Source organism: Equus przewalskii, chromosome 3 (genome assembly GCF_037783145.1).
Source record: "Equus przewalskii isolate Varuska chromosome 3, EquPr2, whole genome shotgun sequence".
Taxonomy (NCBI): domain Eukaryota; kingdom Metazoa; phylum Chordata; class Mammalia; order Perissodactyla; family Equidae; genus Equus; species Equus przewalskii.
Window position 1 is genome coordinate 17,555,359 of NC_091833.1, and position 10,928 is coordinate 17,566,286.

At 49.9% G+C, this 10,928-nt stretch overlaps 1 protein-coding gene across 5 annotated transcripts in view; it reads left to right on the plus strand.

The window, feature by feature from the left end:
• Positions 1-10,928, plus strand: part of SLC9A5 (solute carrier family 9 member A5) — a 30,547-nt gene that overhangs the window by 12,956 nt on the left and 6,663 nt on the right. For 2 of the 5 annotated variants that reach the window (XM_070612113.1, XM_008509294.2), the window contains exons 2-12: positions 1,601-1,903; positions 3,420-3,583; positions 3,754-3,832; positions 4,138-4,315; positions 4,900-5,120; positions 5,343-5,545; positions 5,771-5,860; positions 5,958-6,028; positions 6,753-6,882; positions 7,369-7,457; positions 7,619-7,745. In XM_070612113.1, the coding sequence (XP_070468214.1) occupies positions 1,601-1,903; positions 3,420-3,583; positions 3,754-3,832; positions 4,138-4,315; positions 4,900-5,120; positions 5,343-5,545; positions 5,771-5,860; positions 5,958-6,028; positions 6,753-6,882; positions 7,369-7,457; positions 7,619-7,745 (1,655 nt within the window). Of the gene's footprint in view, positions 1-1,600; positions 1,904-3,419; positions 3,584-3,753; positions 3,833-4,137; positions 4,316-4,899; positions 5,121-5,342; positions 5,546-5,770; positions 5,861-5,957; positions 6,029-6,752; positions 6,883-7,368; positions 7,458-7,618; positions 7,746-9,591; positions 9,795-10,928 lie in introns of those variants that run through there. The other 3 variants (XR_011537965.1, XR_011537966.1, XM_070612114.1) reach the window with 3 other exon arrangements.

Here is a 10,928-nt window from a genome sequence, read left to right on the forward strand (position 1 = left end):
GATGGAATAGAGTCCCTGAAGGAGTGGAACGGGCGACCAAAGGTAGGGATAAGTGTGGGAGATCTATGACTGAACTTACCTTAGGGGCTGGCAACAATGAGCATAAGATAGGAGGAGCCTCAGATTTGGGAGCCAAGAATTGGGTTTGTTGAGAAGTCTGTGAATTGCATGAGGGTTCCTTCAATGACTGTGGTTTCCCCCATAAATCATAGTGCTTTTCCTAGCTTGGATGACACCTCCTCTGGAGGTAAGAGAAGAGAACTTGCTTCTTACCAGCCAAAAAAATAATCCTCAGAGAGGAGGGGAAAGATAGGTGGAACATTCAGGGATACCTTCCCCTAGCTTCATTGCTAGGAGATTTTCCCCCCTTTTATTCAACAAATATTTACGTAGGTCCCACTATGTGCCAGGCACTGTCCTAGGGCCTTCAAGTACCACTTCCAAAGGGCACTGTCTTGGCATTGGGTCTTACATAGACTAACATGGAAGCCTCTCCCACTACCCACCCCAGGGACTGTATGGGGGTAGGTGTTTACTCATGGTCTCAGGGCCCAAGGGAAAGCCAAAAGAGTTTACTTTAGGAGACAAAGGTAGGAGTGGCAGTAGTGCTAGGAACCCATTTCATACCTCCTCCTCATTTCCTGTGGACAGATCTGTTATTATTTTCCTCCAGAGTCATATTTAACTAGCATTTCTTGAGAAGCTACCAAATGTCTGACATCCTGCTAGGCACATTCACACTGTATCATTTTCTCCTCACCCTGTGTGATGGGTATTTTCCCCATATTACAGGAGAAGAAATTGAAGTTCAGGTAAATTAAATAATTTGCCTGAAATCACACAGTTAGAAAGTGATGGAGCCAGAAGAAGAACTGGAGATCTTCTGACTGCTAAACCCATTGCTTTTTAAACTGTCGAATCCTTAGTAATCCTATAGAACGAAAAGCATATGGTTTAGGAGGTCTACAGTGCTCCTAGGAGGAATGGTTTGCAATAGGTCTGGTTAGGGAGGCAGGACACAATAATATAATAATTGGTTACATTTATTGAGTGCTTACTATAAAGTACTGGGCTAAGAGCTTCTGAGTAGGTTGTTTTATTTAAACCTTACAGCAATCCTATGAGATCATTACTATTTTTAGTCCCATTTTGCTGATGAGAAAACTCACAGTTGGAGGGGTGAAATTTCCTCCAAGGTCACATAACTAGTAAGTAGAGGAGCTAGGCTTTGAACCCAAGCAGCCTGACTCCAGAGGTCCTGATTTTTATAGCTATGTTATGCATACATATATGCTGAGTAGCATTTGCTAAGGTTCAAATAATGGCTATGGATAAGGGAGATCAGAGAAAGGTGAGGCCCCCTGAGGATGAGGGTAGAGAGGAGGGGCATTTCTGGAAATGGAAAAAGCAAGCAAAGGCCTAGGTTACCATGACGGGCACCAAGAAACAACTTTGGCTGCAGTCCTGCGGGTCAGGGGTCCTGACCTTGAATAACCTGATAAGATTGGGAAGTTGTAGGCCACTGTGTGTGTGTGTGTGTGTGTGTGTGTGTGCGCGCGCCCCATAAACTGATACTTCCTGCTGTCTTCTTGCATTGTAGTGTTTCACTTGTCTCGGAAGGTGACATCTCTGGTCCCTGAGAGCTGCCTGCTGATTTTGCTGGGCCTCGTGCTTGGGGGCATTGTCTTGGCTGTGGCCAAGAAAGCTGAGTACCAGCTAGAGCCAGGCACCTTCTTCCTCTTCCTGCTGCCTCCTATTGTGCTGGACTCTGGCTATTTCATGCCTAGCCGGCTGTTCTTTGACAACTTGGGTGCCATCCTCACCTATGCCGTGGTGGGCACACTCTGGAATGCCTTCACAACAGGCGCTGCCCTCTGGGGCCTGCAGCAGGCTGGACTTGTGGGTGAGTGACCCTAAGATCTGGGCTGGCAGAGGGAGGCTTTGCCAGACTCATCACCCAACTCCCTTCTCCTCCAGCTCTGGAGATCCCATATTGGCAAAAACCATGCCCTGAGAGCTCTGTTTTAGGTCTCTCCCACCTCGAGTGCAAGGCAATGCTCCAGATGGGCTTTCAGCCTTCATTTATGTCTCTGCCAGTTGAGTTTGGGCTTCTGCAGCATGACAGCTGAGCAGGGGCCTGGCTCCCAGCTGTGTGTGGGCTGCCGTGACTGGGAAGCCTGCATTACTACTCTGCTGCCTTCTGCCCTCTGTTACCACACTGCCACTTGCCAGCCCTGCTTCCCTGAGGAACAGCTCACCATTCCTGTGAGGGCCTGCTATCCTGGCTTTGCCCAGGGCACATCAGAGTGGTTTTCTGTTTTTGTTATTATTTTTAATAAATACATATTATACATCCACAGAATGCAAGACACTACACTAAGTGTTCTCTCTTTACTTATCCCATTGACTCTTCATAGCATCCCTGTCGGGGTGTAATTTGTCCTATTTAATGAGAAATAGAGGCCCTTAAACTCGTTTGATATCAGGTGCAAGATTAGCAAGAGAGATCCATTTTACTGAGGCTCTTTACCTTCAGGCTGCCTTGTCCTGCTCCCTTCTTCCTCACTTCCTGCCTCCAAAATCCATTCAACCCTGAATGTTGCTAATCCATACTTCTTCCAAGGTGCAAGGGGAGGTTTGGGGACTCCAACCTGGTTTTCCTAATGGGTTAGTGAACTCTTTGGGGCAGGAAGGCAAGGGAGGACATCAGATCATAATAATAATAGTAATCCTAATAATAGGTAATATCTATTGGATACTTACCTTGTATTGAGCACTGGCTAAATAAAGAATTTTTTTGTGGTAGATACTATTATTACTCCCAGTGTATACACGAGGAAACTGAGGCTCACACAGATTTTATGATATGTTCAAGTCCTACCTGTGGTGGGTGCTTTTCATACTATATTCAGCCCTCATAGATGGATAGCCCTTCCCCCTCCTGCTGAGAATTGTGAGTGTCATATCCCTTAAGCTGAGAACCAGGAGTGTGGGAGAAAGTGCTCTCTTTTGTTCTTCTCCCTAATAAAGCCAGTCAGCAGCCAGTTTCCACCTCCTGGTGATTATTGCTAGTGTTGCTGTAGTTTTTATTGTCAGTGCCACCTTAGCTTTCTAGGTTACATAGAACTCTCTTAACCATCTCCTGGGTTGATTTTTGCAGCCATCTTGTGAGATAGACAGATGAGGAAGCATGGCTTAAGAGGAGTCATGTGACAATGATAGCACCAACATCATAGAGCTGGAAAACAGCAAAGCCAGGCCTTGGGCTCAAGTCTCCTGACCTTCAGGCCTACTCTCTCTTCACCATCCCAAGTCCTCTCTGGGCATCCTTGTTTTAACAGTTGGGGTGGAGTCTGGGCTTGTCGCAGGGAACGCTGTAGGAGCCTCACCAATTACTGTCCCCATCTCTCCCTTGAAAGCCACTAGAGTGCAGGCTGGCTTGCTGGACTTCCTGCTGTTTGGGAGCCTCATCTCAGCAGTGGACCCTGTGGCTGTGTTGGCTGTCTTTGAGGAGGTGCATGTCAACGAGACTCTCTTTATCATCGTCTTTGGCGAGTCCCTGCTCAATGATGCAGTCACCGTGGTGAGAGTGCTCAGCTGCCTGCCACTCCCTGACCCCAGGCTGCCATGGTCTGACCAGCAGGCTCAGACCCTTCCCCAGGTCCCCTGGGGAAGAAATATGGTCTCAGCTTTCACCCAGCAGTCCCCGTTGCTGCCGTCCCCCCCACTCCTGACTCTCCTCTTCTCCCTCAGGTGCTGTACAAGGTCTGCAACTCCTTTGTGGAGATGGGCTCTGCCAAAGTACAGGCCACTGACTACCTGAAGGGAGTCGGTCAGTATTTCCCCGCTCTTGGCTGGCACTGGAGGTCTCCCTTCCCTAGGTTGCTGAGTCCCTGCCCCACCACTGCATCAGGACAGAGGAGGCTGTTTGGGTTGCCTCATTCCCTTTCTTCCTCTATGGAGAAATGGGGCCCTGAGAACCTGAGAAGGAGGGGCTTTCCTGGGGTCCTGGCTCTGGCATCCTGACCCCCGGGGAGTGTGGTGGGCATTATCCTCCACTCCCTGCCAGGAAGCAGTCTTGTCAGCCTGGGTATGGTCCGGGCCAGGGGTTATGCTGACAACCAACTCCTCCCCCAGCCTCCCTGTTTGTGGTCAGTCTGGGCGGGGCAGCCGTGGGCTTAGTCTTTGCCTTCCTCCTGGCCCTGACCACACGCTTCACCAAGCGGGTCCGCATCATCGAGCCACTGCTGGTCTTCCTCCTCGCCTACGCAGCCTACCTCACTGCTGAAATGGCCTCGCTCTCTGCCATTCTTGCGTGAGTCCTGGGGCCCTTGCAGGCAGGCAGCTGGGAGGGGGTACTGGAGATGGTTGCTCCTCGCATGGACAGAAGCAGGACCCTGAGGAATCCATAGGTTTCCCTGAACCCTTGTGGTAGTGGGAGCCTCAAACTCCATGGGGAGACATTAAATCTCATGGAACATGGTAGTGTCCTAGGATCTGCCTCTAGAACTGTCCTGGGTACCCCAGAACCCAATCTTCCTCTGCCTGAAGTGTTCTCTGGGGTATGGGCTGAGCTGGAAGTAGATTTCAAGGCCTGGTGCCACTGGCTGTGGTGGCCACAGCACTCCAAAAGGTGCCTCAGAGAGTATGCTAGTCAGAGCATGTTTCTCCCACCTTCCCTTCCAAGAGGCAATGAGTGGGAAGCCTGGAGATTTGGACCTTTATCCCAGGACCACCACTACCTATCCTTGGACAGTCTCCATGCCTCCCTGGGCTTCAGCTCTAAGAGTCTGACATCCTGTGATGGGCAACATCCTCTCCTGCAGCATGCTTAAATGCCAGAGGCTGTGCCTCCTGCCACCCCTCCTCACTTGCCCTGTCTCTCCATTTCTCTCCCAGGGTGACTATGTGTGGCCTTGGCTGTAAGAAGTATGTGGAGGCCAACATCTCCCATAAGTCACGCACAGCTGTCAAATACACAATGAAGACTCTAGCCAGCTGCGCTGAGACTGTCATCTTCATGCTGCTTGGCATCTCAGCCGTGGACTCTTCTAAGTGGGCCTGGGATTCTGGGCTGGTGCTGGGCACCCTCTTCTTCATCCTGTTCTTCCGAGCCCTCGGTATCGCTGGCACCCTCTGCTTTCCCACTCTCTTTCCTGCCCTCCTCCCCCTGTCAACTCATCCCCCAACCTGAGTCCACAACCTTGTCAATCCCTAAGCCTCCCGTTGTTGCTCACCCATCCCAGACCCTGTCAGACCTTAGCCCAGATATCTGGTGCCATCCACTCCCAGTGCCCTCTACTCCCAACGCCCTGCTCCTTCTGGCCTCCCTCCTGCTGTAGGCGTAGTCCTGCAGACGTGGGTGCTGAATCAGTTCCGGCTGGTCCCTCTGGACAAGATTGACCAGGTGGTGATGTCCTATGGGGGTCTGCGGGGGGCTGTGGCCTTCGCTCTCGTCATCCTACTGGACAGGACCAAGGTCCCTGCCAAGGACTACTTTGTGGCCACCACTATTGTGGTGGTCTTCTTCACAGTCATTGTGCAGGTGGGAATGCTCACAAGGCTGGGTGGGGAGAGGGTCCAGCAGGCCCTGGGAGAAGCTTGGAGCCTATGGGACAGGGACTCCTCTTCCTCTTGGGGGACACATGGGCCTGACTTCCCAGACCTTGAGTGTAGTGAGGTGGGGGTACAGAAGCTGAGGCCTAATTATGGAGAGATAAAGGCAGCAGGGAACTGGATAGGGCAGGGCTCACCTGCTGCCTGTCCATAGGGTCTGACCATCAAGCCACTGGTCAAGTGGCTGAAGGTGAAGAGGAGTGAGCATCACAAACCCACCCTGAACCAGGAGCTACATGAGCACGTGGGTACCAGAACCCCATCCCTCCACCAGTCCCTCTCTCCCTTCTCCTATTTTGAGCAGAGTCCTGATCCAGTCCCCCTACCCACCCCCCTTCTAGACTTTTGACCACATTCTGGCTGCAGTGGAGGACGTTGTGGGGCACCATGGCTATCACTACTGGAGGGACAGGTGAGGGAGCTGCCCCGAGGCTCCTTCAGCAGCAGCAGCCCCACCAGCCAGGGCAGCATGGGGGATGTACCACACTTCTGAGAAGGGACACAGCCAGACTCAGGCTGGGCGACCTCTGCCTGAAGCCCTTCAGTGGCATCCCAGTACTCTCAGGATAAGACAAGGCTCCCCAGTGAGGCCTGCCCAGCCCTGCATGATCTGGTACCTGCCAGACTCCAGCCTCATTGTGCTCTGCTCTGTCTTTGACTGTCTCCCTGTTAATTACATGGACCCTGGTTTAGAACCTCAGGACCCACCATGCTCCCTCCTGCCTGGGCCACTGGGACCTTTGTTGTTCTCTCTACTAGAACACTCCCTCACCTCCCTCTCACCTACTTAACCTCTGTTCATCCTTCAGATCTCGCCATTGGCATCAAGTTTTTAGGGAGGACTTCCCTCATCTCCCTGACTAGGACAAATCCCTATCATACTCCATAATTATCCATTGTAGTTCTTGTCATGGTTGCAATTTTACAGTTATTTTTAATAACTTCAGTTAATGTCAGGCTTTCTCATAACACTGTAAATTCCATAAGGGCAGGGACTAGCTTCAAGTTCTCCCGGGCTGAGGCCTATACCAAGAGAGCCAGGCTAGTGTTGGTGGTGCCCCTGCCCTGTCTGAGGAAGGGCCAGCCAGCTGAGCCTTGGAGATGGCACTCAGGGCCGGGCCTGGCATCCTCTGTAGGTGGGAGCAGTTTGACAAGAAGTACCTGAGTCAGCTGCTGATGCGGCGGTCAGCCTACCGCATCCGGGACCAGATCTGGGATGTGTACTACAGACTCAACATCCGGGATGCCATCAGCTTTGTGGACCAGGTGGGTCAGCAGCCAGTGGTGGGTGGGCAGGTGGCCAGCAGGGCATGAAGGGGCAACAAGCAGGCAGGCCCTGAGCAGGGATTTGAGAATTCCCAGCAGACTCCATGGTCTTGTGAAGTGACAGCTGCAGGAACCAGCCTGGCCTGAGGCCGACATTCAGAGTCTGGTAGGCAGGACAGAAAGGTGGGGAGACAGCTGGACTCTGGAGTCAACAGATGTGGTTTAATTCTTATCATGTATAGGCTTGTGACCTTGGTTAAGCCACTTATCCTCTCTGAGCCTCGGTTTCCTCAACTGTAAGAAAGCAGGAATAGGAATACATATGTCACAGTTTTGTGGATTCAGTATGTAAAGTGCCTGGTATAGTACCCGGAACATGAAAAGAGCAAAATAAGTGTTAACTATTGTTAATCTTTTTATTACCCTCTGACTATCCGGGCTGCCGTCTATCTGATTGCTGTCTGACCTCTGTCTTGGCTCCTGCAGGGGGGCCACGTCTTGTCCTCTACAGGGCTCACTCTGCCCTCTATGCCCAGCCGCAATTCTATGGCAGAGACCTCTGTCACTAACCTGCTGTAAGTCCTTCAGCCCCCTTCCCCTTCCTGAAGCTCCTCTCTGTTGGGCCCTCTCTTTCTATCCCTTCTGGGGAGGATTTGTGAGCACCTTTGCTTCTGCCCTTCCCCTGGCCTGTGCCTCCTGGCCCCTCCCCAGTATACATGTTTCTTGCATCCTGCAGGAGGGAGAGTGGCAGTGGAGCGTGTCTGGATCTGCAGGTGATTGACACAGTACGCAGTGGCCGGGACCGTGAGGATGCTGTGATGCACCATCTGCTCTGTGGAGGCCTCTACAAGCCACGCCGCAGGGTGAGAGCAAGCAGAACATAGGAGTTCCAAGGGGGAGTGTGGGGTGGTCTGGGGAGGCCATGATCACAGTTCAAGGTGCAGTTGGCACCAGCTTGTGGAAAGCAATACATGCCTAGTTAAAGAGTGTGGGCTTTATCTTGTCAGTAATAACGTTTAGCTTTTTTTTTTTTGAGAAAGGGTTGGCCTGCTGCAAGCACTGTTTAAAGATGTCTTTTCTGGTAGCAGAGTGCAGATCAAATTGGAGAGGTTAGTTGAGAGGCTAGGAGAGCCACTTGGGAAGACAGAGTGAAGCACTGTGGTTTAGAGCTGGGTGGTGGGAAGGGAGAGGAGCACATAGACTGGGCGATTGGCCGTGAAGGGGAGAAGAGCAGACAGAGTCCAGAGGGCTTGATGGGGTCACAGACAGAAGCAGGAGTGCTTCTGAGGATGCCTGTGGACCAGCTTAGGGTGGAGAAAGCAGACATCTGTTTTAGGTAATGTGAGTTAGTCCAATGCAGGTCACCAAGCTTTGGGGCTGGCGAGGCCCAGCCCATCCAGGAAGGAATCTGTTGCAACCCCACAAGGGGGCAGCAAGCCATTACTTTGAATCTTTCTGAAACGGGAAGCCAGGAATTACTATTCCTGGCAGTTTTAACAGTCAAGGCTGTTTATACTGTTGAGACAGAATTGGTTTCCTTTAACTTGCTCCCACCGGTCCTGATTTGACTCTCTGCAGCTCTGCAGAATAAGTCTTCAAGGGTTTCAAGACAGCTCCCTTTCATACAGGCCTCCCTGCCCTCAGGCCAGCATTTCCTCTCCCTGGTGTGTCTTCTCTGGGTCATAAGAAATGAGGCCTAGAATGGAAGGTGCTACTCTAGTTGTGGTAGGCCAGGGCAGGGCAGAGGGGCTCTCTCACCTTTGTAGTTCTAGAACTTGCCATTCTCTTCCCACAGCCCAGAATCCCTCCAGCTTTGGTCCTCACCACCCTGAGGCCCCATATTGTCCTTACAATCAGGCAAACCCCCATGTCTCCCTCAGTTAATGGCTGTTAAACCCTGTCTCATCCAACCTGTGGGTTTCTCATTTTGTTTTGTTTACTTTTTTCTTAAGGAAAATTTTCACTCATTCACAAAACTAGAGAATAAAATAACTCTCATTTATCCATCACCCAGCTCCAATAATTATCAATGCATGGTTAATCTTGTTATATTCTGTACCCCCACTATACCCATCCACACTTTAATTTTAAAGCAAACTCCAGATATCATATCATATCATCTCTAAATATTTCAGTATGTATCTCTATGTGGTAAGAACTCTTAAAAAACAAATATATATTACCATTATCACAACAAATAACAATAATTCCTTCTACATCAAATATCCAATGTTCATAAATATCTTTTTCCAGATGGTTTGTTTAAATTAAGATCCAAATAAAGTCCACTCTTTGCATTTGGTAAATATGTCTCTTTATTAAAAAAAAACTGTAACATTTCCTTCTCCCTCCTTTTTTCCCCTTGTTATTTATTTATTGAAGAAACTGGATACTTTGTCTCAGAGAATTTCCCATCTATAGATTCTGCTGATTGCATTCCAGTGGTGGTAAATTAATATGTCCCTCCATCCCTCATATTTTGTGGCAGTTAAGTCTAAAGGCCTGGTCAGATTCAGGAGCATTCAGTAGGTATGCTATGTGTTTCTTATTGTGTGACATCAGGATGTTCACAGTGACTGGTTGTCTATGGATTTGTGTGTGTAAGATTGGTCAGTGGGTTCAGTCCAACTAGTTCTTGTGTAGTCAATCAAAAAAAACCTGGAATAAGATTGTGCTTATCCCTGTTAAATGTCATCTTATTTGATTTAGCCCATCATTCCATCGTTTGGATCCTTTGTCTGCCACCAAATATCTCCTCAGATTCACATCCTATGAAAATTTGCTAAGCCTATTAACTTTGTATTCATCCACATCAACATAAAAATGTTGAACAGGATAGAGCTGAGGACAGAGCCCTGTGGCATGCTACTAAAGACTTTCCTCCAGACTGACATGGATCAAGCATTTTTGGGGTATGGTTACTCAACTAGTTCTAAATCCACTTAATTATACCATAACTCCTCATGTTCTTCACAGAAATATCATTAGAGAGGGAGACAGAAGGTGTCATGATTATGGAAGTCTAAAGTGCACCCCGAGGTGTCAGGGTGGTTTAGAAATGGCCAGCTGGAGAGAGTCCTGAGTAGCTAGAAGGGGGAAGGTGGGCCAGGTGTGTGGGCCAGAAATATAAGTTTATAGCTTAAGAGAGAGAGAAGGGCTGAAGTAGAGATTTGGAAGAAATCTACAGCAGAGGTTTCCTTACCTGGCTACATCTGAATCCCCCGGGGAGCTTGCTAGAATACATATTCCTGGCTTCACCTCCTGGAGATTCTGATTCTGTAGTGTGGAATGGTTTGAAGAGTCTGTGCTCTAAATTAAGCCCCAGGTGATTCAAATGCAGCTGCTCTGATGGCTAGTGTTTGGGAACCAGAGATCTCTATCGCTGGGCTAGCTGAAGCTGACAGAATGGATAAGTTCACTGGAGAGAGCATTCAGAGGTGAGAGAGGAGCGCCAAGGACAACACTGTGAGGAGTGTACATGCAAGAAAAGGAAAGGGAATCAGCAAAGGAGAAGAAAGAAGGAAACTTTGGAGGAGCAGTAGCAGAGGGTGTCCTGGAGGGCTGGATGCTGCACAGAGGTCAGGCGAGTGCTTAACCAGAGGCCATGGCACTGGTGACCGCGAAGAAGGCAGCGCTGTGGAGCTGCGGACCCTGGAGTTGTATTTCTGATATTTAAGGAAGTAATGGGTATGAGGGAAAGTGTCAGGATCAAAGTATAAGAGTTTGGTAGCAAACGGGTGACAATGGCATCAATGGAATGGCTTTCTTCAAGGAGGTAAGGGAGGGAGCATACTTAAAAGCAGAGGGGAAGGGGCCAGTGGCGAGGGAAGGATTGAAGATGCAGGAGAGTGGAGAAACAAGAGGAGCTGGGAACTGATGGAGGCAGCAAGGAGTGTGCTGAGCAAAGAGGAGGCCTGGGTTGGGGAGTGATGAGCCCTGTGAAGGAGCTGGACCCCTTCACCCAGGAGAGAGGAGTACCTCTGGGTGAGTAGGTGGAGGAGGGCAGATGGGAGACTTGAAGGGAGCTCTTAGAACTGGTTCAGGGA